Source organism: Hippichthys cyanospilos, chromosome 6 (assembly GCF_059441005.1).
Source record: "Hippichthys cyanospilos isolate Australia breed blue-spotted pipefish chromosome 6, RoL_Hcya_1.0, whole genome shotgun sequence".
Lineage (NCBI taxonomy): Eukaryota > Metazoa > Chordata > Actinopteri > Syngnathiformes > Syngnathidae > Hippichthys > Hippichthys cyanospilos.
Window position 1 is genome coordinate 24,811,325 of NC_142374.1, and position 27,238 is coordinate 24,838,562.

The 27,238-nt window shown below is 43.2% G+C and overlaps 1 protein-coding gene across 1 annotated transcript in view; it reads right to left on the bottom strand.

Moving 5' to 3' along the window:
* The window catches only part of LOC148422974 (transcription factor SOX-6-like), a 79,520-nt gene that overhangs the window by 12,079 nt on the left and 40,203 nt on the right, over nt 1-27,238 (bottom strand). The window contains exons 6-12 of the mRNA XM_088417734.1: nt 23,562-23,734; nt 21,606-21,674; nt 15,257-15,383; nt 13,205-13,290; nt 7,874-8,026; nt 7,011-7,179; nt 5,529-5,788 (exon numbers count right to left, since the gene is read on the bottom strand). Of these exons, the coding sequence (XP_088273860.1) occupies nt 5,529-5,788; nt 7,011-7,179; nt 7,874-8,026; nt 13,205-13,290; nt 15,257-15,383; nt 21,606-21,674; nt 23,562-23,734 (1,037 nt within the window). The remainder of the gene's footprint in view (nt 1-5,528; nt 5,789-7,010; nt 7,180-7,873; nt 8,027-13,204; nt 13,291-15,256; nt 15,384-21,605; nt 21,675-23,561; nt 23,735-27,238) is intronic.

Consider the following 27,238-nt stretch of genomic DNA (forward strand, 5'->3'; position numbering starts at 1 on the left):
AATAACTGCAATAATAATGATAATAACATATATATATATATATATATATATATATATATATATATATATATATATATATATATATATATATATATATATATATAAAACCCACACCACGAGGGAGAATAATAAATATAATAAAAACGATGAAAAAGCACATCTATAGTGAGTTAAAAAAAAGGCTAAACCTTGAGAACGCAACAAGCTAACGTTGCTTCGTTTTCCACTGACAAATTCCTTCAAATTTTGAACGAATTTTCGACAGAAACATCTCTCAGCCTTCTCTCCCGCTCTGTATCATTATACGTATGGGCTTCTAATTTGAAGGTCTTTGATGGTAACGGCGATAAAAGTAATTGGCGGGTTGATGCGGCTGCCGCTGGCCCGCCGTCCGCGCTTTCGCTTAGCATCTAATATGAAGTTCCCGCGGTAGCTAAAATGACAAAAGTGCGGTGGAAAAGACGGCCGCGGCGGGCCGCTCTTCCTCCCAGCGTCCCTCGTCCTCCTCCTTTTCTGGTGAGAGGCATTTTGTTTGACGTAAGACATGGTTGCCGGCTGAAGTCATGCTGGCAGAGCGGCTGGAACTTGTGGGCCACGCCGTACGTGAGTGTGTGTGTGTGTGTGTGTGTGTGTGTGTGTGTGTGTGTGTGAGAGGGCCAATGTCAGCACCGCGACGGGGCTGTAATCAGGGCGGCCGCAGAACATGTGCCCGGGCAGTGCCGCGTTGACCGCATGGAAGCCGGCGCCTAACAAAGGCGGCGCACGACAACGGCAGAGTGGAACGGAAAACGCTTCGAATGGTTCGCGTCTCAAATTTTTTGGAGGAAAACGTGTACTATATACAGCAGGGATGTCAAACCCGTTTTCATCCGGGTCCACGTTGTAGTTTTGGTTTCCGTCCAAGGGCAAAAAGTATACGTATACGAAATATAATTGGGAAGCACTGCCGGAACGGGACGAGCTAAAGGACGGAAGGCAGTTAGCTTCGACTTTGATGATTGGCTTAGCCTGGACTCCCGTGTTGCAAAAGGCTGCAAAAGTCACAATACTCTAATTATGACGTTCCTGTTTCAGCTTGATAAATACATAAATACAGCATAGTTACTTTTGCTATTATCACATTTTTGCACATAAATAAGGTGTAGCCCCGCCCCCCTCCCAAAAAAGTTAAATGTACGGTTAGGGTTGATGCCACTGAACATTTTGAGGGTTATTGTAAAAGTCTTCAAAAGTCACAATACTGTAATTATGACAGGATATGTTATATTTCAGTTTGATAAATATATAAATACAGCGTAGGTACTTTTGCCATTATCACATTTTTGCACATAAATGAGGCGTAGCTCCCCCCCAAAAAAAAGTTAAATGTATGGATAAGGCTGAGGCCACTGAACATTTTGAGGGGTTGAAATGAAATATATCTGAGGATGTTATGAGCCTTTCAAAGTCAGCCCAAGTTGGCTGATATTAACACCCGGGGGTTCAAAAAAATGTTAAAAAAAAAAGAAACTTTGATGTCAAAAACGATGCGTCCCATGGACGTACTTTGATTTGATTTTTGTCATGGGCCATTTTGTAGCTGCAGCTTCCCTTATTACTATGATGAAACATAAAAAAATATGAGGACGTATTTCCTCGGTAGCTTCAGGTTGTTGAAATCGCTCCTGTGTTTTTTTTTTTTTAGTCCTTTTCATGAAAAAACATGTTTTTGCTCCAAACAAAAAGTTGCGCGGCTTTTAGAGGAACTAGAAACAAACGGCGGCGGCGCGCCTCCGCCGCAGCACCATTTAAGTATGAATGCGAGCGGAAGAAATAAAAAGCCGGCGCAGAAAAAAACAAACAAGCAAATAAAGAGGAGGACTTGAGCGCGTTGACTAAACAAGGCCTCCGTTAATGAAATGCCATGAAGGACACTTTGCGGAGAGCGTTAATTAAAAAGGAGCTCACAAAGACCAGGCGGCCTTTTAAAACATTTCATAAACAAATATGTTAAGTTTCCACTCAGAAGGCTCTTCGCCACAAATTCAGGATGCCGCTGCCAACCGTCAGGCTGCGCAACCTTGTGCAAAAACCCTTTCAAAATGATCAGTGGCCCCATGAGGTCACTCCAATTTTTGGGGGCGTTTTTGGTGTTGTCACTTTCGTTTCGTCATAACTCAGCGCCGCTCAATTTATTTTCCATTTTTTTCTGATCTTTTTCTCAAAGCGCGCCTCCGTTGAATAACTATAAATGAGAAAATTATCTATATCCTAAAACATTAACAAAAGGAAAAAAGCAATATCAATCAACTTCTTAAAAATGTTAACGTTTTACAGGGTTTATTATATGGGTTACAGGTTAGTCTGAAACTGAAAAAAATATCAAAATGCCTGAAATAAAAAAAAGAAAAATTCATAAATAACTAAAAACCATTTTTGACCACCTGAATTGTTTGATACTGAAAAAAAATAAAATCAATAAATGAATACAAATCTTGATTTATCTGGAATATTAACACAGGAGAACAGGTTTTTTTTTTTATACGGGTTAGTCTGAAACTGAAAAAAGTGCATCAAAAGTGCCTGAAAAAAAAGACCAACTGAGCTGTTTGATGCTAGAAAAAAAAATCAATAAATAATAAGAAGATGTACCAATATACAAGTATATGCAGTGGTAATTATATATATGTACAGTGGTACCTCTACTTGGAACTTCTCCAGACAAAGCGAACATCTACAAAAAAGTGACACTAATTGTTTTTAAGTTATATACCATAATCGTAGCAGTTGGGTCCAGAAAACAATTGTTTTTTCTCCATGATCTAAAATGAGTTTGACCCCCCCCCCCCCCCCCCCCCCCCCCCCCCTGCACAAAAGCAGCAAGAGAGACTGCTCTTTTTTACGGTGCTAATTTTCTCCTAGAACTCAATGTTCTCTCGGTCTTGAGAGCTCAAAATTCTAAAATGGCAGATGAAAAAAAACGACTTTGATTGACAGCGCACTTTTCTTGCAATATTTTTGGAAGTGCCCCATCATATGGCGGCGCCAATCCCTTCGTCCTTACACCTTGTTTTGCCGCTGCGAGCTGCCGATCTCGACGACGAAAGGAAAGCCAAATCCGTGTTGAAAAGAAAAGGTGACATTCAATGCTAGCTAACAAAGGGCAAGCGTTTGCTCATTCGGCGCCGCGCTTGTCGCATTGTTCATGAACTCACCTTTTCTAAGCCAATCGTGAGCAAAAGCCATTCTTGACAACAGCACAAACAATCGAGTAATGGAGTGACTCTTGAGTGGGCCGGGGGAGGGTTTTTTTATCACACGCACTCACACACACACATCTGTACGGATGTCATTGTGAGGGCATCCGTTGACGTTATGCATCTCCAAACCCCTAACCCTGAACCTCTAAAATCATGTCTAGACTGTCCAGAAGAGTTCTGAACCCACGGGGACCTGCAAAACGATCACCACACGTGTATGAGGTCCCCGCAAAGGGAGTAAAACCCAGAATTTGGTCCCCAGCATGTAGGAAAAACCAAGGGTGTTTTTCTATCATACTGCACCTCCAAGCCCCTAACCCTGAAACTCTAAAATCATGTCTAGACCGTCCAGAAGAGTTCTGAACCCACGGGGACCTGCAAAACGATCACCACACGTGTATGAGGTCCCCGCAAAGGGAGTAAAACCCAGAATTTGGTCCCCAGCATGTAGGAAAAACCAAGGGTGTTTTTCTATCATACTGCATCTCCAAGCCCCTACCCCTTAACCTCTAAAATCATGTCTAGACCCTCCAGAAGAGTTCTGAACCCACGGGGACCTCCAAAACGATCGCCACACGTGTATGAGGTCCCCGCAAAGGTGGTGAAACCCAGAATTTAGTCCCTAGCATGTAGGGAAAGGGAAAGACAAGGGTGTTTTTCTATCATACTGCATCTCCAAGCCCCTAACCCTTAATTGAACCACCACAACAGATTTCTTAACATTAATCCTTACCCTAAATTCAACCAAATTCATAACTAAACACAAGTCTTGACCCTTAAACAGAGGTCTGAGCTTGTGGGGTCCACCAAAATGGAGTAAATACGTGCATGATGTCCCCACAAGGGAATTAAAATCCAAAATTTGGTCCCCAACATGTAGGAAAAAGCCAACCTTGAACCATCAGAACAGATTTCTTAAGCTTAATCCTTACCCTAACTTCAACCAAATTCAAAACTAGACTGGCACAGTCGCACGCCGAGGCTATTTCCATGCTTTGGGGCAGCCGCGAGCCAGCTGGAAGCAGCGGAAGGGTAAGGCGATACTGCGCAATGCCGCTAACTGGCCCGGCCTCTCGTCTGCACGCCGGATAGAATGACATCAACGCGCGCGCGCACATACATACATGTGTGGTTCCATCCATGGATTGTTCGAGACACAGTCAAGCCTGGAAGAATCTTTTCTTTTTTTTTTTGAAGTGTGTCAGAGGTGCGGTTGTTAGGTAACCAAATTGCAACAACAAACACGACTACGGTCGCGCGGCTGTGCGCAAACCGCGTCTTTAATGACAATTAGTGTTCCAGTTGACGCTGACGTGCGGTCGCTCCACAATGTTGTATGTGTCTGTGTTTACGTTCCGAAGAGCAAAGACACTTCTTTGTTGAGGCAAGTCTGCGATTTTAACGATGAGCTTACCAGTCCTTCTCAAATTGAACGAAAAAATTGAATTTGATTTTGCTGTGTGAAGTGTAATTGCAACTCCACGGCAGCAGGCGGTGCTGTGGAGTTGCAATGACTTATTATTACTTTTCAAAATCATATTAATGAACATTCATTATATTTAAGAGCAAAGTAGCACGGTTTTATATCTTTTTCTTCAGGTTAAAACGTTTAAGGTATTGGTGCTCCTGCGTTCATGTTCCAGATGAATTTACATGAATTATTTATTGATTGAATATTTTTTTCAATACCAAATAGCTCAGTTGGTCAAAATATTCCTAGTTTCAAGAAGGATTGGCTTGGTGAAGCTGATTCCTCTGGATGTCACTCCTGATAGAATACAGTTCCATGGCACTAACATGATCTTCAAACTAAGAGCATCATCAAAAGGAGTGAAACAAATATCACAAGAGCTTCATGAAGCACTTGCGATATTTACTGATTCCACGAGATGTCATTCGAGTACATTTCCATGGCACTGTTCTTCACCTTTAAACCAAGAGCACCACCTAAAGGAGTATAACAAATATCACAAGTGCTTCATGATGCTTCGTGAAGCACCTGTGAGATTTGCTAATTCCAGGTGATGTCATTTGAGTTCATTTCCATGGCACTAGTCTTCATCTTTAAATCCAAAAGCACCACCTAAAGGAGTATAACAAAGATCACAAGTGCTTCACGAAGCTTCATGAAGCACTTGTGATGCTTTTTGACTCCTCTGGGTGGCACTCTGGATTTAAAGGCGCACTGCAATTTGGACCAAGAGCACCATCCGAAGAGTTCAAAAAGTATCGCAAGTGCTTGGCGAAGCTCGGTTTTCACCTGACTGCCAATTGGCCCACGTGACCCACCTTGTTGCCATTGTTGAGGCTCATGCTGTTCAACGCCGACAGTTTGGCCTCCAGACTTTGGTGTCCAGGAGGCGCGGCGTGATGATGATGGTGATGGTGATGATGGTGATGAGGCGGGGGCGGAGGCGGCGGCGGAGGAGGAGGAGGAGCTCCCTGCTGGTGCTGGATCTGCTCCCTCATGCTCCTGGCCTCCTGGATGGCCTTCATCACCGCGTCCTGATCCCCGAAAAGCGCCGTGGAGTTCAGGCTGGACAGGATGTCTGAGGATAGCGATCGATAATGTCATCGTGGGATTTAGTGGTGAAAAAGGAGCCGACCAACCACAACGGCGGAATTTTGTGAGGTTCCCGCACCCGCTACCGGGACCAAGACAAATAAAAAGCGTCCTAAAACTTCTCAATTGAGATATTTACGGATCGGGGAACGCGGAAGCCGCGGGAAAGCGCCAGAAATTCCTCGGCCGCGTTAATTGCGTCTTGCGAGTTTAACGAGATCTTTGTCGCCGTCCGCCCGCGTTTGCCGGCCGGGGACGCCCGTCCCGGCCTCCGTGTTTACGCCGAGGCGGATGCCGAGAAAAAAAGAAAGCGGGCAAATAAAAGGACGCCAAAGTTTCCGTCGCCTTTGCCGTTTTAATTAGCGGACGAGCGAGGAAGCACTAAACGCTTGGGTGGCCGTTAAAAAGCGGCTAGAAAATAGCACGGTCTGGTGAAATTGTTTTCATGGGAAAAAAAAAGAAAAAAGAAAAGCGGGCGGGGGGGTAATGAGAGGCTTTAGATTAGCCGTAATAACAGATAGCGGATAGGTAGTCTCGTAAAAAGCTCGGCACACAATAACGTGAGGAAGCTCTTTAAAAAAAAAAAAAATTCACTGTTTCCGCTTGCTGCCTTTTCATGGAGGCTAAATACAGGGCTCGGGCCTCTAGTAAAAGACGCCCCGAGGTGTCTGCAGTCTAGCGGGCACGTGCCACCCGGCCTAGCAGACGGGGGCGGAGCCAACAAGCAAAACTTCTTTTTGTTACCTTTGGATTCGCCTGTTTTGGAATGCGACAGACTCTGAAAACTGACCCCCAAAAAGTTTGCAATAAAAAATATTCAGGGCCAATATGTGATTATTTTAACTGCTTCGCTGCCGATGACGGCTTTAGACGTCAAAGATCCATACGCAAGAAGTAAACCTAATTATCGATTCATCTTTAGATTATTTTGTCAATTATTCGATGAACTGGATTAAAAAAAATAAGATTCTTAAAAATTGTGTGTGTCAAAACTTTTTTTAAATTTTCAACTCATTCTTTAATTCTTCTCAAGTATCCATTTGGGCGAACAAGTTAACTCTTTCATGCCAATGTTGACCATAGAAGTCAGAGGGAATAATCGATTAATCTTTTGATAATGGCGCCGATTAATCGAGGAAGTGGATTTTTAAAAACGCGATCGTGGTCATGATTTGCAATTCTCTAAAATTGAGGAAAAGTGTTCTTACCCAGGGAAGCGTTGCGTCCCATGGCGGGAACCGGGCTGGGGATTCGAGCCTTGGCGGCGCCGGTGGGACTGCTTTTGTTGCCGGAGAAAAAGGTTTGGGCGGTGGGCGACGTGGGCGACATCTTGGACCGGGCCGACAGGTTGAGCGGCTGCGTGGAGCCTTCCTCCAACTGAAATGACACGTCCGTCCACGATTTCAACTCATTCAATCCCAAAGACGTATTCACACGTCTTTTGAAGTTCTGGCATTCGTTCCCAGGTACTAATATATATATTTTTTTTCCATAAATTTTAGGAGTGAAAGAAGATCTAAAGAAGAAAACGGATGACATTAAAAAAAGTTGCGGATAAGCAGTAGTGAAGTATTAAATGTCTGGACTCTTCAAAAACGTAAAAATACGTCTTTGGGATTGAAAGAGTTCATCATAGATTTAGAAGTTTGTGTCTTTTCATTTTTCGCTTGCTATATGGAGCGTATTTGTGTGTGTGCGTTGGTTCGACTGCGACTGCATGCCAGTGGGCTGAGTGTGCGTATGCGCACGTGTGCGTGCGGTTATGCGCGTGCTTAGTGTCTGGCGCGGAGTTCAGAAGGCGCTGCGTTAGCGTTTGAGTGCGGTGAGCGCTGACGTGCGCCCATTGTGACTCGCAGCTGCTAACCCACGCACACACACGCGCGCACGCACACATGTGGCTTCCATTACAGCGCCCGGTCGTCAAATAAAGACGAGGCGTGCGCTCTCTCCGCAGTGAAGAGGTCTGGCCCGCAGCCAATCGGCAGCCGCTGTCACTTTGTCACTGTCTGCGCGCGCGTGTGTGTGTGTGTAACGACATTTTAATATTAAAAAAAAAAAAATTGGCACTCGCCTTGACTTGCACGAGGGGACTTGACGCCCGTTTGTCGCTCTTGAGGGCGGAGGGCGAGAGCGGGCCCGACGCGTTGGGCGCCCCCGGCGGGACGGCCGCCATCTTGGCCCCCGGCGAGATCTGCATACTCGCCAGCTGGGCGGCGTACAGCTGCTACGGGGAGAAAAAAAAAACAAAAAAAAACGTCAAGAAAAACCGAGGGACCGTCAGCGTCGGTCGTGGCTTTTTCCTCTTTGGTTCCGCCACACACACACAAACACGCAGCAAATCACACGTCCACAAGTCACTCCAGTGTCCCGCTAACGGTTTGAGCCGATTGTTTCGCTTTAATTGGCGTCCAAACACCAAGTGCTTGCTGGACTATATCTTTAGAACACACACGTCGTGGCGCTTGTGCAAAATAAGCTGCGGGGAAAGCGCTCCAAATAAAAGCGCTCCGCTTTCGCTTCTCGAAAAGATCGTCAAACTTTGATGCTGCGCTCCGGCCGCGCCAAGATGGCCGCTTCCCACTAAAACGGCCGCCTTCACGTACGTAATCCAATATGGGTCCTTGAGATTTTTTCGTAGAGTCCGCTCGATTTTCCATACTGTTGCTAGAAGCACGTTTTTATTTACGCTTTTTACTGCGAATATTCAAAATGATGGGCAAACTCTAAAACGGATGACATCACGTTCCTTTTCTGACAATATATATAGCTTGCTAGCAAGATAGCTTGGTAGCGATTTATGTTCATATTCAGACGCGGGAACGTTACCGGACTTTTTCGACATGTCCGCTCAATTTTTTAAGCTGTTCCTGGAGGCACAATTTTTATTACGGTTTTTATTGCAATGCTTAAAACGATTGGCTAATTTTGACGCCGCAGAAAAATGGCTGGCTACAACTAAAACTTCATTTTCATGTACTCAGCTAGATGGATTGTTTGCTAGCGTAATAGCTAGCTAGCTTGATAACGTTTTATGTTCATTTTTAGACTTGGCACATACTTTTTAGTGCAACCTGTTAAAATGGACACAATTTTTCAAAATATTAGAGACATGTTTTTATTGCGAAAACAAAATGACTGGCCAATTTTTACGCAAAAAGCAGCTGATGGTATGTTCATACTCGTCTAAGCTCGATTGATAGATAGCTTTAGCACCATAGTTAGCTTAGTTAGGATTCTAGGCCGGTTTTGAGATCATGTGGTGCATTCAAGCAACAACCGTTTGTGTATGTTTGACAAGAAGCTAGGCTACACTCGTAAAATTAGCTTCCTTCGCTAGCTTAATGAAAGTCCCGTCTGATATCAAGGAGCTTTCTGCACACGAAAAAATGAATCCCGTTCCATCTGAGTTCCAAAATACCGTTAGCTTCTCCGGCTAACTAGCTAGCCCATATGGCTTGAGTAATAAAGCTTTTCCGAAAGCTGCGTGCTTTCACTCTTTTTGCCCTAGCATCCGTCCCGTCCCGTCTTTATCCCCTAATCCGTCTCTGGGTCGAAAAGACCCCCACTTTTCCACTCCGGGTTGGGCAGATCCCATTTCCCCGTAGTCAAAACTGCGAAGCTGGCGGCTGGTTTTCGATATTAAACACAAACAGAGAAGGGGGCCTCGCCGCCGCCTGAAACAAAGCCTGTGATGTCACAGCGCTTTGTTTTCCTTGGAACGCTTCGGCGGGCCCTCTAAATCCCCGTAAGAACGCGGCGCGAGCGGGACCTCGCTCCTGTCAATCAATCGGAGCCGTTTGGCCAGATTTCTTGACGATGCTAGCGGGGAGACTTTTAACTCTTTCAACGCCAAGCGTTATTGGAAAAGGCAACAACTTTGGTCGCTATGGGGAGCAACACTCCCCTCAAATGGTCACGCTTCATTACTACAGTGGTCAATAAGCTTCAAATTAAGAGGAGCGTCGGCCATGAGCGTCATCACGCTGGACATCAAAGAAAAATTCAAACGTAGTCACTGGCAGACTTATTTTACACGAAGAGAATAAATACCTGTCAGTAAGTGACACACTCTAAATTGAAAAAAAAATGTATCATAAAAATCAACAAATATAAAACAAATCCCTCACTCCTAATGAATGTATGATAATCAGCAAGTTTTTGTGCAAGTGTATATAAATATTTTTCTAGCACGGTATATGACACACTCAAAACTTTTCAAATGTGTCATGCATTCAAAGTCAACAAATAAAGAAGGCAAATACAGGCCTTCCCAATAATAAATGCCTCACCCCTAATAAATGTGTGATACTCTGCAAGAGTTTTTTTTTTTTGCATGTGTATATAAATATCTAACGGGAAATAACACACTCTAAATTTTAAAAAAAGGGTTATGCATTAAATATGAATAAAAACAAAATGCATTTGTACAAATACAGGCTTTCACAACAAAAAACGCCTCACTCCTAATAAATGTGTGATACTCGTCAACTTTGTTTTCATGTGTATTTATAAGCAAATGACTCTAAATAAAAAGAATGTAAAAGGTATTAAAAATCAACAAATATATAATTCATTTATTCAAAAACAAGCCTTCCCGACAACAAATGCCTCACCCCTAATAAATGAGATACTCTGCAAGTTTTTTTTGGATGTGTACATAAATATTGTATCTCTAAGGATATTTCTAGTACAGTAAAAGACACAATTATTTTTTAAACACATGAGGTATTAAAAATCGACTAATAACAAATGCATTTTTACAAGATCAGGCCTTCCCAACAATGAATACCTCACCCCGAATAAATGTGCGATAGTTTTTTGCATGTCTTTATAAATATTTTTCTGTAGAACAATAAAGAATGCATTTGTACAATATGCCTCAGAGTAAATGCCTAACCTCTAATAAATGAGGTTTAATCAAAAAGTTCTACGAACAATCCTGATGATTGCGTTTGGCGCGGTTGTTGTTTCCAGAACAATGTCCAAACACGCGGTGCCGGCCTCGCAAAACATTCCCGGCATAATCGGGCCCTCGTAAAGGCGCTCCCTGCGCTTCCTCTCTCGTTCGGGTTTCCTTCTGCAAGCGAAGACGTGTTACCGTTTCCCCGCGCAGAGGCAATGGCGGCCAACGAGGGCCCCGCTGCACGCCGCACGAGGGTTTTGTTTTTTCCAAGGGAATGCCAAACATTTTCCGTTTTTTTTTGTTGCAAATATAGGCTACTATAACCATTAGCGCTAAGTGCTATTCTTCCGACGCCGGTGTCAAGCGGCAGTAAAGTGCGTGATGAATTGCCCGGCCAGGTGTTGCGCTTTCGGGAGGGACGGAATTCCTTCGGCTGTGATTCATCGTCAACGAGAGGCTTTTGTCTGACAACGGGCGGGCGGGCGATAAAAGAACAGTCGCTCGCGTGCTAGTCGTGGCTCCCCGAGCTTGCTGGCGCATGCACAAAAGAAGGTTGTTTTCAAACACCTCAAGACCTTTTTATAGGAGGGAGGAGAAAGCCTTTCATTCTTATCATTACTCTTATTATTTCGGCCTTATGGGGGGCACGCGCTGATATTTTGGCAACGGTAACCCTTTTCTGGGATTTCGTCCTTATTATTTTATCAGCTAAGATGCCTTGGGGAGGGCATGAAATCTGCAGATGTCTGTCTGTCTATCTATCTATCTATCTATCTATCTATCTATCTATCTATCTATGCTAGCTAGCTAACGTTTTATCTATCTATGCTAGCTAGCTAACTTTTTTATCTCTCTTTGCTAGCTAAGTAACATTCTATCTATCTATCTATGCTAGCTAGCTAACGTTCTATCTATCTATCTAGCTAACTATCTAGCTAGCTAACGTTTTATCTATCTATGCTAGCTAGCTAGCTAACTTTTTATCTATCTATGCTAGCTAGCTAACGTTCTATCTATCTATCCATTCATCCACCCATCCACACAGCTTACTAGCTAGCTATCTTTTTATCATTCTATTAAAAAATATAGAACATCATAAAATTAACCACACGATTATTTTAGATTTTTTCAAAGTCTCTCATTCTCGGAAGCTCATGTGCAGTTCAGTGATACGCTAGCTCTACTGCTTGCAGAGTTGACAACAAGAAAATAAGTATGGAAGTATGAATGTAAGTATGGAATCAAAACAACTTTTTGGTGGTTGAAATGGCATTCATTTCTGGCATTGAACTTTTTTTGCAGGGGGGATCTGTACGTCGTCAAAACGTCCACAACGCAGGTAGCGCTTGGACAGCACCGCTCGACTTTTGGACTTTGAGGACCTCGGCGACAACGGCAGAGGCGGCAATGATGTGATCTTTCTTAGGTCAGCCTTGACCCGTCTCTCGCCCGAGTGGTTTCATGTAGCGGGTAGAAACTGAATAGTTTTTGTGTCTAGCTATGGATATAGAGTCCAATAGAAGCTCTTTTTTTCCAGTTTTTCGCATATCACTTGAACTCAAGGTTGCGCTTGCGCGAAGGAGTCTTGTTGTTTCCTCATCTAAACACAGTTTTTTTTTTTTTCTGCAACATGTGATCAATGTGATGGGGACGATGTAATTTTCTAAGAGGCTGCTTTTGTTTGCTTTGTCGCGCGTGCTTTCAACGAGGATGTAAAGGACAGAGAATGCCACTTCTTCTTTGAATGCGGTGCCTGGGTCAAGGCAGTTTACCAGTTCTTTTTCTTTTTTCTTTTGCAAAAGCGTTGTTGTTTAGGAGAAAAAAAAAAGTCATCGCCCATTAGCATTTAGCTACATAGATCGCTAGATAGGTAAATCTCGAGGTGGAAAGCTAGCTCGCTAGCTAGGTATCCAAGGCTTTGATGGAAGGCTTTAATTCTTATTGATATTCTTATTACAAATAACCTTTAAAAAATTCTAATTACTATTGTATACTGTCAAATATGTATGCTGCCATTTTTTTTTCCTAAATAAAACAACCTCTTCGATTTTAATTTTTTGGGGTGACTAAGCCCCTTTTAAAGGCTCTAATTCTTATTAGTATTCCAGCAACTAATCTTTACTTTTGACCCCATTACTACTGTCTCATTGTGAAGGCTTTAATTCTTATTACTATTCTTATATATTTTAAATTTCTCATTAGTATTGACTTCTGGCAAATATGGTGCCATTTTACTGTATTTTACTTCTTATTATATCAACCTCTATTTTATTAGATTTTTTTTGGCAACCAAGCCCTTTTTAAAAGCTTTAATTCATATTACTTCATATGACTTCTCATTAATATCACCAATGTTAGCATGCAGAATTTGTTCAATCACTTCTAACTATTTTATCTTTGTTCTGTGGAAATGTGGCCAAATGAACCCGTTAGAAAGAGTAAACATTAAAGTGCGAGTGAATTGCGTCTCCTTGTATGCCCAACTTTGCGGGGTGTCACCTGGAGCTGAAGCGGACTGAGCCCGGCCGCCGCCGCCGCCGCCGCCGCCATGGTGGAAGGAATGAACTGCATGGGGTAGTTGTCACCTGTAGAGAGCGCACGCACGCACACACACGCGCGCACACACACACACACACACACACACACAGCAGCTTGATGTTTCTATTCATACGGCGCTTTTCAGCGCATTCTCCCGAGGTTGCGCCCTAAAAGGCTTTCCGTGTCCGAGCCTTTGTTCCACTCAATAATGGCTTTTTAACAACTGCCCCTGAGCCCTTTAAAAAAAAAAAAAAAAAAAAGTTTAATAATAATGTTTGCCTCTCTCGGGACAAGTGCGCTCATGTAGGAGGAAATCTTTCCAAATGGTGGAACACCTGGAGGGACGCCAGCAAGAATGTGTGTGTAGCTTGCTGCGCATCTGCGTGCGTGTGTGTGAGTGTGTGTGTGGAAAAGCTCCAACTTGCTTATTTGTATCTTGCCTTTTTTTTTTTTTTTAATGAGCAATCAATCTACATCATTATGATGTGTCTTTTATCAGGTTGTCATGTAGCTGGACGCTGTCCAGAAATGTGTGTGTTCACCTTTGTTTGTTGGGTTGTTTTTCCAAGTTTTGAGAGTGTGTTGCAACATCAGTTTCGTTTTTTTGGTTTTTAGCTTTATATGTGAGGCCATGTCCTTATTGTGTGTGTTTTTCTCTGTACAAGAGTTATGTTTCATCATGTATTTATAATGTGTTTATTTCATGTAATTTCTGTCAGTTCATTTATTTTTTTTACTATTTCGCTTTGTATGTTTTTCAATGTTTTTTGTTTATAATACATTTTTTCATGTATTGTGTTTATTATATGTACATATACATGAATATACATGTTTATTATACTGTACTTTTTTAATTTTGTTTTTTACTATTAAGATTTTTTCAATTAATATCTGAGTCATTTCATTTATTTTTTGTTTGATATACGCACATTTTTTTTCCATTTATCATGTTTTATTATGTATTTATCGTTTGTATTTCTCGTTTGTTTTTGTCTTTTTGCCTATAATGTTTTATGTCTGTTTGTACATTTGTTAGGAACTGCACTTGTCGCGGTATCTCTCTGCGTATTTTCCTCAGCCGCTCTCGATAGATAGATCTCGTAACATCATCATTATTTATTTTTGGCCCGTCTGGCAGAAAATTGTGTCACAATGCGTGTCCGTATGAAGATTTAAAAAATGAAGACATGCGTTTCACTAAGGAAAACAACAAACTGAGCACCAATTTGCTTCATGTTCCAAATAATTTGCTCTTCATTTGAAAAGAAAACTTTTCCTGTAAGTGCGTCAAAAAGCTTTTTATGAGCTTTAACCGTAAAAGTAATAAAATCGTATCAGCGCTTTCTTGTAGTACCCATTACACACACTCAGTGCAGGCCCGATGCAGCAAAGCAGCCCCAGACCAGGATGGAGCCTCCTCGGATGTACTGCAACTAGTTTTGCGCGTGCAATACGGAAAAAACAAAAAAACAATGTCGTTACTGCAAATGATTGAAGATGCTCGATTATATCGTCACGCTTCAACGAGCATTTCCGGGGCCGCTTTGATACAACAGGCGCTGGACGCCTTCAATCCGCGCACACGAGAAGCAAACCTCAGGAAGATCAAGGCCTTCGCCAGCAAATCTTGCCATGTTCTCTCAGACGCTTCAAATTGTTTTTACGCGCAAAACGTGTCCGTGCCTACCCGGGAAATGTGTGTGTGCGACACGCGCCGCAGCGCAGATGTTTTGTGCAGCTTTCAGCACGCGGTAAAAAGAAAAAAAAAAAGAAGAGACATGACATTCCAAGCTGGGCTGTGTCCAATGTATTGTTGAGCGCCTTGTAAATCTCTCCGCCGGTTTCCAGAACATTCCTCACCTGACACACCTCATTAACATGGAGCGGGTTCCCAGCGCGTGCGTGTGTGAGGGACGGCGTGGGAGGTGCCGCCGATAAGAGCCGTCTTTGTCAGCGAGGCGGATTGTTTATCCAGAAAACATTTCTTTCCTGCACATTGTTGCGTGCGCGTACCTGGCTTGTAGGACATGCTCGGTGGGAAGAGGAAGCCTTGCTGCGCCGCCGCCGCCGCCGCCGCCGCCAGAGATCTCTGGTCGTGAGGGAACACCGGGATCATGAGGGGAGGCATGTGACCTTGGACCTGGGAGGCGGGCCGGAGACGCCGGCACATGTGGACGGACACGCGGACACAAATGAGAAAAAAAAAAAAAAATCCCCAAAAAAATATCAGCTCAAATGCTAGAACGGGACGTGACGTACGCCTTGTGTTGGGATCGGTTTTAGAGACGTTCGATACCGCTTTTTTCAGACCGATACCAGCGCAAGTACTCGTCTCTTGAGAAAAGTAGCGATACCGCTCGTGCTTTTCATTGACAACATTTCCCGCGTAAAACAAAGACATCTTCCCTAAAATCAAGAAATTGAGAGCAATTTGCTATTTTTATACTTTCGACTTTGTGATCGTACTCTAGTACTTTAGAAGGTAGGATATATATTTGAATTTGCCCAGTATACGAGGAAATTTTTGTCATTTTATTTGTGTTTTTCACACACATACACATAAAAGCACCAAAATCCACCATTTTTTTTTAATCATCTAAGAGTGTGGCCATATCGCCAGAACAAATCCATCCTTTTAAGGCCGACGAAAAAGAAAAAAAAACAATCGGTTTTATGGATTTCTTATATTACAAAAGAAACAAACTAAAAAAAACAAAAGTAGAATCCCTGTAATTCTCATAATTTGGCCATTTGGTATGTTCTGGAAATGTAATGAACATACCCCAGATCATAAAGACCTGCTTTTCAAATTAAGAGCAAATTAATTGAAGCATGAATCAGCATCTTGCTATAGTAAATATTATGAAGTCATCTTTATTTTGTGAAGTCTTGTGAATTTGCGCATGGTCACGGCGCTCATTTTTCCTCATCCCGAATTGCTTAGCAATTTTTTAGGGGGTCAAAATATTTCACAATGGGATACCCCCCCCACAAAAAAAGGGGGTGGTGGACTGTAGAGTAGGAAAAAAAAAGCTGCTATTCATTGTGCTCCTCGGGGAACAGCGGCAGCACAAACACACAAAGATCTCCTTTTACCCAGAAGGTGCCGGGGGTCCGGGCCCCGCTCGGCCCCTAGGAAAACACTAGGGCCCCTTCCTCACTACGCACACATACACACACGCGTGTGTACATACGCTGCTGACATACTATTAACAGCGGTCTCGTGGGCGAAGGCAACCAAGACGTCTCCATGGCGACCGCTCACGTGACTGCTTAATTGACAGCTTTGTTTCCAAAAGCTTTCAAACGGAACGTTTGGGAACCTTTGCAAACAGTAAGTGTCAAGCCAGGCGACCAATCGCAGCTCAGCTTGCAAATGTCACGTGACACGACACGGAGAAGAGGTGAGCCGCCATTGGTTGACGACTGGGAGGTAATTTTTCGTTTTTGGGACCAAAAAACGGAGTGCTGTGACATCCGCGTAGTTTTTTTTTTAACTCATTCAATCCCAAATACGTATTTTTAAGTTTTTTTTCTTTAATGAGCCCAGGCATTTTATTTTAATGTTTGGCGAAAGGAAGTTCCAAAAATAGCAGGTGCAACACTTAAATATTGAAATAGCCAACCCTAATCAATGCTTTTGGTAGGTTTGACACCTCTGTTCTAGGAGTACCGCTACTTTTTTTCTTTTCGTTTTTTTTTAACTTTTTTTTTTTTTTGAAAGCCTGAAAAGATAACATCTTTATAAGAGGATTTTTTTTGCCATCTGCGTAAAACTTACCAAACTAAAGGCGTCGGAGAATTTGAGCAATAAGTTACTTCCTGTTCCAGTTCATTTACGATTAATTAGAAAAGAAAAACGTGTATTTTCCCTTACATTGAAAAGCGTGAGATTTCCTTTTCTGATACTTGCAGAAATCCTAATTAAATTCTCACACAGACAGCGGGACGAAGCTAAATCTTTAGTCATAACATGTGGGCGGAGCCTGTGGGCCAAGTTTGACGGCTTGCCCGAAAACGCAAAACGCAAAGTCATCTCACGCGTGTGCCGATAAATTGCTCTCATAAATAAAACAAATGTTGGCTTCATCATCCGTTGCGTCATTTTTTTTTTCTTCTCCTCATCTTACGGAATCCCGCACGTGGGAGGAACCCTTTTAATTGCGTGTCAGTGCAAAGAATAACCACGAGAAAAAAAAAATGTTTACAGGTTTCTATAGTGATTGAAATAACAATGAAAATATGAAAGGATAGCATAATAACAGAACAATACGTAAACAAGCTGAGGCAGAAGCGCTTGCATGAGAGCTGGAAGCGAAGAAGAGGAGGAGCGTGGCTTTGCGGTCATTAATTAGCCCCGTTAGCTCGGGCCCCGAGCGCCTTTGCGGGTCCCCGAGGGAAACGGGCCACATATGACAACCATTACGGCCCTTACGTTATGATAAAACATTGGGTTTTCAATCTGTCCAAAATGGACAGTCTTTCCAATTTTGAATGGCAGTAAATGAGCCTGACATGGGTTAAAATTGACACCTATAGGGCGTAGCTCTTGTTTTCCTGTATGCAAACATTTAGACGGGTGTGTGTGTATGTGTGTCACTCCGAAGCCCCAAAATGCAACTTTTGTAGGAAAGAAAATATTACTGTAGGATGACTTTGGCAACAAAAGTTGGAGGATCCATTTATGAAAGAATTTCTGAAAGGTTAGAGGAAAATGGAAGGTCGCTGTGGAGCGTGTTAACACTTGACACAAGGACATCATCAATATAATAGCGCTGAGAAAAACAGCCTTTATACTTTGTTACCTTCGTCCATAGGCAGACTTCAAGCCTGCTGCAATACAAAGCCGCCGGCTCTGTGTGTTTGTGTGTGTGTTTGTGCGTGTGTTTGTGTGTGCGTGCGTGTGACCATATCCATAAGAAAAGGGGGGCCTTCGGAAGTATTTCTTTAAGCCGTGGACATCCCCCCACTGGTTCTCCACACCATTTAAAACCACATGACAGGAAGCCCGGGTCACTTTGAACTCTGCAGCACACACACACACGCGCACACGCAAACACACACACACACCATTTTACGGGAAAAACGCCTCTGAACTCGCAGTATTGTTTGTGTTGTCTTTGGCTTTTTTTTTGGTCCTGTCTCGTTTTAATCAGTCGCATCCCCTGACCCATACGTCATACCATGGAGTAGGGATGGCTTAGTACCGTAATTCCCCAAATATAGGACGCACCCTTCATTGGAGGGTCACATTCCGGTGTTTCCTATCTTACCGTTACAGTTTGGTAACAATGTAAAAACTATAGCAAAACAGAACAAATCTCATCTTTGGTAAGTGCGTTTTAGATTTCCCACATTGCCGGCGGTCAGCGAACGCTTCACCAGTGTAACGTTGAATGCGCTCCAAGCAGTTTGTCCGCAGCTCAAGTTTATTTTGCCATAAATACCCCAAGTTGCGCAGCATCTGTGTTTCATCAAGTTTATGACTTTGTGTATATGCCAAAAGGCCAAAATTAATAAACGAGTCAAATGAAATACCTTTTTGTGTTCTCTAATCGGTGCGCTATTAATCGACATCATATCTTTTACACGATTGAGTAATTTCCTACGCGTGAACAAAGACGTACTCGGACGGTGGTTCAGTCCGCTCGCTTCTTTTCATGAAAATAATGCTCAGCTAACACCAGCTGCTGTTGGCCGCAACAGGCTATTGGCTGCTATGAGCTAACCGCCCTCTAGCTCGTACCATTACGGTAATAAGGGTAAGTGAGAATACGAAGAAAATTTCCATATTGAGAAACATATGCCTGTCTTGAAAATTTGAAGCACGAAAAGCGCTAGCGGTATCTGTATCGATGATGATCCAAGAATTGAGGATTCGTGCTGCGAGACAAAAGCAAACCAAACCAAACCAAAGGATCAATACACGGCATGCGCGGCCGCGTGCATCCGACAACAGCGAGGCTAAACTTAGCTTGGGACTTTGAGGCCACAGGGAGCGAGCGTGCAAACGGGCGGCGAGAGACGCGGCCCCGACTGCGAGCGGAAACCGGGCGTCCGTTTCCCTCTGTCGATTTGATGAAAGGTGGGGGCGGGGCGGCCGTCTTCCGCCGAGCCGTTGGATCTCCTTTAGGTGTGATGTGGTTAACGAGCTCTTGTGTTTTGAAAGGTCTTTCGGCCGGGAGGACGGCGCGCCCCCCCGGAACCTTCATAAATCTGCCATTTGACTTCATTAGGCCGGGCGAACCGCGGGGGGGCAACGAGCGGGATCGCGGCGCCGCCGCTTTCAAGCCGGCTCGGAACGGCCCCGGAGGAAAGGATGGCACGCGTGGGCCCGACGGCCGAGAGCGCCGCCCGTCGTCATGGCAGCGGTCCAGGGCCCCGTCGCCGCGGGGGCTCCCGCGCCCCGCCCGCCGCAATTTATTGTTGCAAACTTTCGAGATCTGGCCCTGAGGTGGAGGATGAGATTTTTCCCCTGGTCGTCTTATCCGTCGATGGTGGCCGACAAAGTCCTGCGTTGCCTTCAGGGAACGTCTGAAATCACCTTTCCCCCTCACAGCTGACTGATTTGTTCAAATGCCCTTAAACGCTACATTCGCTGTCTGTCTTATTTACTGTATGTATGTATGTACCTATGTGTGTATGTACTGTATGTATGTATGTACAGTATGTATGTATGTATGTACGTATGTGTGTATGTATATGTATGTGTGTATGTATGTATGTATGTATGTATGTATGTATGTATGTATGCAGCTCTGTATGTATGCATGTATATTTAGTATATATGTATGTATTTATGTATGTATGTACATATGTACATATGTACGTACGTATGTATGTACTGTATGTATGTATGTATGTATGCATGTATATTTAGTATGTATGTATGTATTTATGTATATATGTATGTATGTATTTATATATTTGTATTTATGTATTTGTATGTATTTATGTACATACGTACGTATGCAGGTATATACATATGAACATATTCATGTATATTTATGAACATATAGATAGAAATGTATATGTACACATGTAAAGCAATGTACTGTATGTATGTATGTACCTATATATGTATGTATATTTATGAATGTATACATAAATGTAAATGATTTTTTGTATGTATGTATATACGTGCGTATGTACTGTATTTACATATATATTTGTATATTTTTGAATGCATACAAAGAGTAATGTATATATGTATTAATGCATGTATTAATGCATGAATATATACACGTATAGAAATGTATGTACATATACATGAACATATGCATGTATATTTATGAATGAAATTATGTATGTATGGAAACCTCTTGAATAATGAATGTATGCATGTCTGCATGTATATATGCATCCATCCCTCCCTCAATCTGTCCAACTTTTAGCAGTAGCCAGCAGTATTTTGTTGTAATTTTCTGCGTTAGTTCATAATGGCCTTATATTGTTTCAGCTTATTTAAGCATAAATCAAGAGAGGAGTCCAAAGAAAATACGCATGAAGAAAAATGCTGTTTGCCACCCAGCAAATGAAGTCTCTATCCAAAAGACGCCATGTTCGGAAGCGAGAAAAGAAAGCGGCGGAATGAAAAGAAGAGCGAGGACGAGCAGGAGGACGGACGGACGGACGGGCGGGCGGGCGGGCGGGCGAGCGGGGGCATCGATCGGCGGCGGGGTGATCAATGCCAGGGTGAGCGACCCGGTCAAAACGCCGCAATTACAGGGTCACCCGACGCGGCGCCGCTTCTCCACGCGGAGAATAAAAGGCCAGGTCTGGACCTGCCGTGTTATTAGCGCCGTCCAACAACACGCCGATCGATGCGCGGGACAATGGACGCCTTTGAAAGAAGGACAGAGGGTGAGGAATTAATCATTGGCTTCCCTGGATGTACGTGTCGCTAGCTTTTACTCGTTTTGTTTTGGGTTTTTTTTTTTGTGCGTGTGACTAATTCGTATGACTATTATGGTTTAAAATGTCCATTTACATTAAGATGTATAAAATATGAGTTGAAAGACTGCAGGGGACATTCCTTTTTGCTCGTTGGAGCTACCCTGCCTAATCCTACCGTCCTCACTAGAGGACATCTGGGCCTCTCCAATGATGTGTTCACTTTGCTGAGACAAAATGGACACAGTGGACAAGACGTCTCTGTGGTGGGGTATGGCCTTTTTTGGAGGAAATATATTGCGCAATATATTTATTTCCATGTTAAACTTGTTACATGTTAACTTTCTGCCAAAACGGAACATTGGCGCCAAGGAACGCAGCCTTTTATCGTGACAAATAGCACAGAAAAAAAGCCGGTGTCCAAACGTGTCTTTTAAGTGACGGAACTATGAGATCTCGAACAACTGACCTGAATCTGCTGTTGGAGAATGTTGATCTTGTGTTGCTGCTGCAGAAGCTGCTGCTGTTGTCTGGCAATCTGCAAACACGCACACACGAAAATACAAGTATCATATAATATGCAGATCAAGGAAAAACGTTTTTTTTTTTAATGGCGTACTAGACCTTTGTGTTGCTGAAAAAAGTAAATTTAATCACAAATAGCCTGAAAAATGACCATTAAAAATACGTAATAAACACAAAGGAGATTTTTGCTATTTTTTGACAACAACAACAAAAAAAAGCGGGCAAGTTCAGGCCAATCAGGCATGTGTAGCGCGCTAGCCTTAGCGCTCGTCGGTCATCACGCCTTCTCGGCTTTTGTGTTGCTTAAAAAAGTAAATTTCTTCGAAAATAGCCTGAAAAACGACCATGAAGAATAAATTAAATATAATTAACCAACACAGAGGAGATTTTTGCTATTTTCTGGTCAAAAAAAAGCGGCCAAATTCAGGCTAATCTGGCAGGCGTAGCGCACTAGCCTTAGCGCTCATTTGTCGTCACGCCTTCTCGGCTTTTGTGTTGCCTAAAAAATTACATTTAGTAAAAAATAGCCTGAAAAACGACCATTAACAATAAATGAAAAATAATTAACCAACACAGAGGAGATTTTTGCCCTTTTATGGTAAAACAAAAAAAAAAGCGTCAGAGTTCAGGCTAATCTGGCAGGTGTAGCGCGCCAGCCTTAGCGCTCATCCGTCGTCAGCTTCCCCACTTTGTTTTGCCTGAAACATCAGAGAGCCGTCGCCAACGGTGCAGCACCTGACGAGGAGGAAAAAAGCGAAAGCGTGGCCTCCGGGACGGCTCGTCGGGGAGATTCATCGGGCGGCGTAATTACAGGACGCCGAATGGAAGGCGGCAACCCATTTGCGCACTTGTCATATTTCATTAAAGGCAGGTTTTGTCCGCGGGGCGTCGGCGGCCTATCATGTCTCAACAGCCAGATGAGCGCTGCGTGTCAAAATCTGGCTTTTCGATCTCGCTTTCCTTTGTGGGAGGAATGTGTTGTGACGGGCGGCCCGTCGCGCGCTGACCGCGCGCTAACGCGCCGGGTGCTAACGAGGAGCCCTTGGGTTTAATGGCCGCCCGCTAATTATTTATTAAGCGTGACACCTGCAAACACTTTTCGCTTCAACTTGATGTGCTAATAACTCTTTTAGGCTAATAGCTCATTTGCTGGGACAGGAAGGAAAGAGCCAAAGTGCCACGTTTCCATTTTAGGACGGCGAGCTTTTTGTTTGCTCGTCAAGGGGCCTCACGCGAGGCGCCAAAGCCCGCCGCAGGTGAGAGAGAGACCAGATATTTCGTCAAAATAGTTTGTCCGACGCCTCCTTGACCAAATCCTTTGATCTTTACATCGAAGGTGCTTCACATCAAGAGGAATGCGTCGAAAGAAGACGCTGGGGAGCTGAAATTTCACCCCGATGGCGACAACAAGTCAAAGTTCAACATGGCGGGACCACCTAGTTATCAGACTAGCAGCAGTGAGCCATTCCTTGGAGAAAATGATGTCCAACTTGCGAGAGGTTTGGAGAATTTTTTTCTATGAGAAGACCATTAAAAAAAAACAGTCCTGTAACAATGTCAGATTTGGTAGTTTTGTTCAACAGCTGTATTTTCCAGGAAAATAATTATAAAGTTGTTACAGTTTTTTTGCGTGTATTGCTAAATAACCCACGCTAATAGAGAGAATCATTGTTGAAAAATACAATTGATCACAATTAATTCTGTGAAAATGTGTGATTAATTTATATATATATATATATATATATATATATATATATATATATATATATATATATATATATATATATATATATATATATATATATTGGTGGCGTCAAGCGATTGTTCCGTTTTAAAGGAAAACGCATTTGTACTTTGAAGGCGTAATGTTTTCCACACGCAGGCCGAAGCAGCACGGTACCTGTTCCTGCTGTTGTCGGGCGAGCTCCATCTGCTGCCGCTGCTTCTCCAGCTGCGAGGCGGCCATCTTCTTCTGCTCGTCGTGGGCGCACAGGAGCTGCTCCCTCAAACTGATCAGCTGGCCGATCATGGCGGACAGCTGGCGCTCCTTCTCCTCCAGCGACTCGGCCGTCCCTGCGCCGCCGCACAAAACCCAGCCCATGAGCCGGTGCGGAAAGGGGACGCGGACTTCTTTTTGCACGCGCCACGCAAATTCTTGCTTTGAGGTCAAATAGTTTTCGAATGTAAAATCACGGCGTTGGATCCAAAGGTTGAGATATGATGAAAAATGTGGCAAATGCGCACTTGTTTCAAGTAGCGCGCTTTCTTCTTTCAACCTTGCGTAGGTATTTCCTTTTTTAAATTTTTTTAATTTTTTGCTCGACAATCGAATTTGCGGCCGGTGACGAGACTTCGGCGGGTTTGGAGTGCTCTTCGCCTTCCGATGCCGACGCTCCGCCCGCCCGCCAATGTCACGGCAAACTCGGAACAATGCAAACTTCGTTTTCGCACGCGCTGAACAAAGAGGCGGCGGAGCCGTCATGCCCGCGCACGCCGAGCGTCGCGTTATGTCAAGCTTTATCGCTCGCATACTTGGCGGCGCGCGGGAGAAAGTTGAGGCAAAGGGACAAAAACATTTCACTGTATTCTGACATGAAAGCCACTCTTTTTTTTCAACAAAAAAAGGGAAAAAAAGACATACGTTGGTCCATGCGTCTTTGGTGACCGTGCAACTTTTCTGTAGTGTGTGAGAGGCTTTTCAGTGAGAGTTTTTTTTGTTGTTAACACATTTAGGAGATTTTTGGTGAAGTTAGGGAAAATTTGAAGGGGGGGTTGTGTTTTAGGTTGTATAAAGTTTTTTGGGTGTGAATTTTTCCTTATGTGTGAGAGGCTTTTTGGCGAGAGTGAAACGTCTTTCTGCGGGTAAAAGTTGTATTTTATTGCAGGAGATTTTAAGAGAAGTCATGGAGAGATCTTTAGGGTTAGTATACGGTAATTTATGTGTGTGAACGTTTGTGTGTTTTTGTGGGAGAGTGTTTTTCGTGAGAGGCCTTAGGTGAGAGTGTTTTCTGTTGTGTATGAGAGGATTTTTGTTGTGGTGATTTTTGTTATGACACATGTAAGAGATTTTTGGTCAGACTGGCGGGTTAGAGTGGTTCGCATGAGTTTTTTGGGGTGGGTGTGAGTTTTTTTGCAGCGTGTGAGAGCCTATTTCATGAGAGTGCGAGTGTTTTTATTGTTGCAGGCAACGTTTTATTTTATTACATGTAAGACATTTTTGGTTTAGTTAGTGTGCAGTAGTTAGTATAAAGTTATTAGTGTGAGTGTGAGAGTTCTGGTTGTGAGAGACTTTAATGAGAGAGTGTTTTTTGTTGCACATGAAGTTTTATTTCATTACATGTAAGACATTTTTGGTGTAAGCCGGGGAGGGATTTTTGGGGTTAGTGTCGTTAATATATGGTTGGTGATTTGTGTGTGTGTGAGTTTTCTGTTTGTGAGAGTGCTTTGATTTTTTCGGTACGTTTCTGTTCTTTATTATTACAACATGAATTTATAAACATTATTTTGGGTTTATTGAATAAGGCAGGGTTAGGGTTAGTAACTTATTTCTGCATCAGATTTTTTAAGGGAATATGAGTGTTTTTATTTATTTTAATTTTCTCATACATTTATAAACATTATTTTGGCACTACTTTATGAGGCACTTGACGAACGTCACCAAAAAAGTGTTTTGTTTTGTTTTTATCATCAATTTCCTGGAACTAGTGTCGACTTGCGCCACTATTTTCACCGCCCAGTTGAATCGCGTGGAAGACAAAACTGCAAATAAAGTTTGTTGCCGGAGTTTGAAGGAAAAAAAAACAACAAGTGGGATATGTGTCTTGATGATTGGAAGTTGGAGTGTGTGTGTGTGTGTGTGCGCATGTGTGTGTGTGTGCGTGGGTGGGTGTTTGTCTACAAGGTCCTGCCCTGGGGCCATGTAAGAAGACTGAAGGGTGGCCCCGACATTACCTGCATACTAACAAAGTCTCCATTGTAGTGTCCTTTTGTGGGGGCTCCCCCAGTCCAATGTGCCCCCCCCCACACGCACACACTGAGAGAATTAGCCCTTAGCGCCCCTGTATCAAAGGCAACATTCTCCTCTTCTTCTTGTCTCTTTGTTTTCCGAGCTTCTGCTGGCTTTTCTTTGGGTAGCAAACAAGCTCACGCGTTAGAATTGGAACACTGCCGGCCAAACAAACTCGCGAGTCCATCCTGTTCCGTACCGCCAGCCCAGTTAGCCAAACCCTTTTTTGTTCCTGAGTTACGATCCTGCGCACACACGATGATCTGGGCGGGCCAAGAAGATCCAATTTGGAATAAAGCAAATGTACATATATGGACCACAAGGCAATCTCAAGCTTTTCTTTTGAAGTTTTTCCTCAGAGCGTCGGTTGCGTTAGCTTGACACGTCGCGGACGTGCCGCTGACGTGAGGACGACACCACCGCGCATTCAAGTGCATTATGTTGTTGGAATGAACGTAAACAACTGTAACAATAAAAAAAATGTAATCGTTAAAAAGTAATAATCATAATCTAAAAAAATGCTACACAAAATTCAAAAAATGCTCCTCAAATTAAGTAAATGATGCCTGCAAATGCATCCGCTCGCTCTTGCTACAAAATCTCAACGTGATGGTGCACATTTACGGCATTTATTATCAGGGTTAAAAAAAAACCACTTCTTCAATATGCGCAGGTTTATATTGTCTTGCGGTGGTGTAAAATGTCAACGGGTGACGTGGAAGCAAAAGGCGCATTCCCACAAATCAAGTCGAGTGGTTGGCTTGTGTGTGTGTGAAGCAGATTTTGGTGGCGCGCCGTGCGTGGCTAACGGGCCGTGCTAACGGTCTCGAAATCATCTGTTCACACACACACACACACACAAAAAAAGCGGCTATCAGAATGGCCGGCGTTGAAAACGAGCGAGACCGCCCCATTTTTTTTTTTTTTAAGTTGTTTGGTGGGAAGACTGCCGTGTTGTCTTCAACATATGTTGCCATCTACTTTTATAGGTCGTCGTGTGAATCGCCATTTTTCTTTTGTGGATGAAGCATGTTGAGACATGAAGCAACGTGTTTTCCCCCTTCAGTTCCACTCGTGTGAAAGTAAGTAAGTCAATATTGACTTTTCGATTAAAAAACATGAATATCATTGATGCTGTACTGCAGTAGGTGTCACGTTCCGTCTGTCGTCAAACTAACGACTTTGTGCGTGTTGGGGCTTCGTTCATCATAATGTTCAAACGCAGGGCAGACACTCCCTCTATGCATACATATTGTCGCGTACGACACGTGCGCTCATCCTTCAGGATCGCGGCATTAAAATGACACGTTATGCTGATGATAACGGGAAGCTGGGGCTCAAACAGCGACATCAACAACAACAACAACAAAAAGTTGGTCAAAAATCCCCCCAGCGGCCATGCGGCTCTACAAAAACAAGGATCATTATTATTATACTTAATCACCAAAAAAGAAGAAGCAGAAGAAGATACATAATAAGAATAAGATTAACAAGAAGAAGAGGAATAATAATGAAAAGAAGAAGAAGAAGCTGAAGAAGAGGACTAAAAATAAGAGGAATAATAACAAACA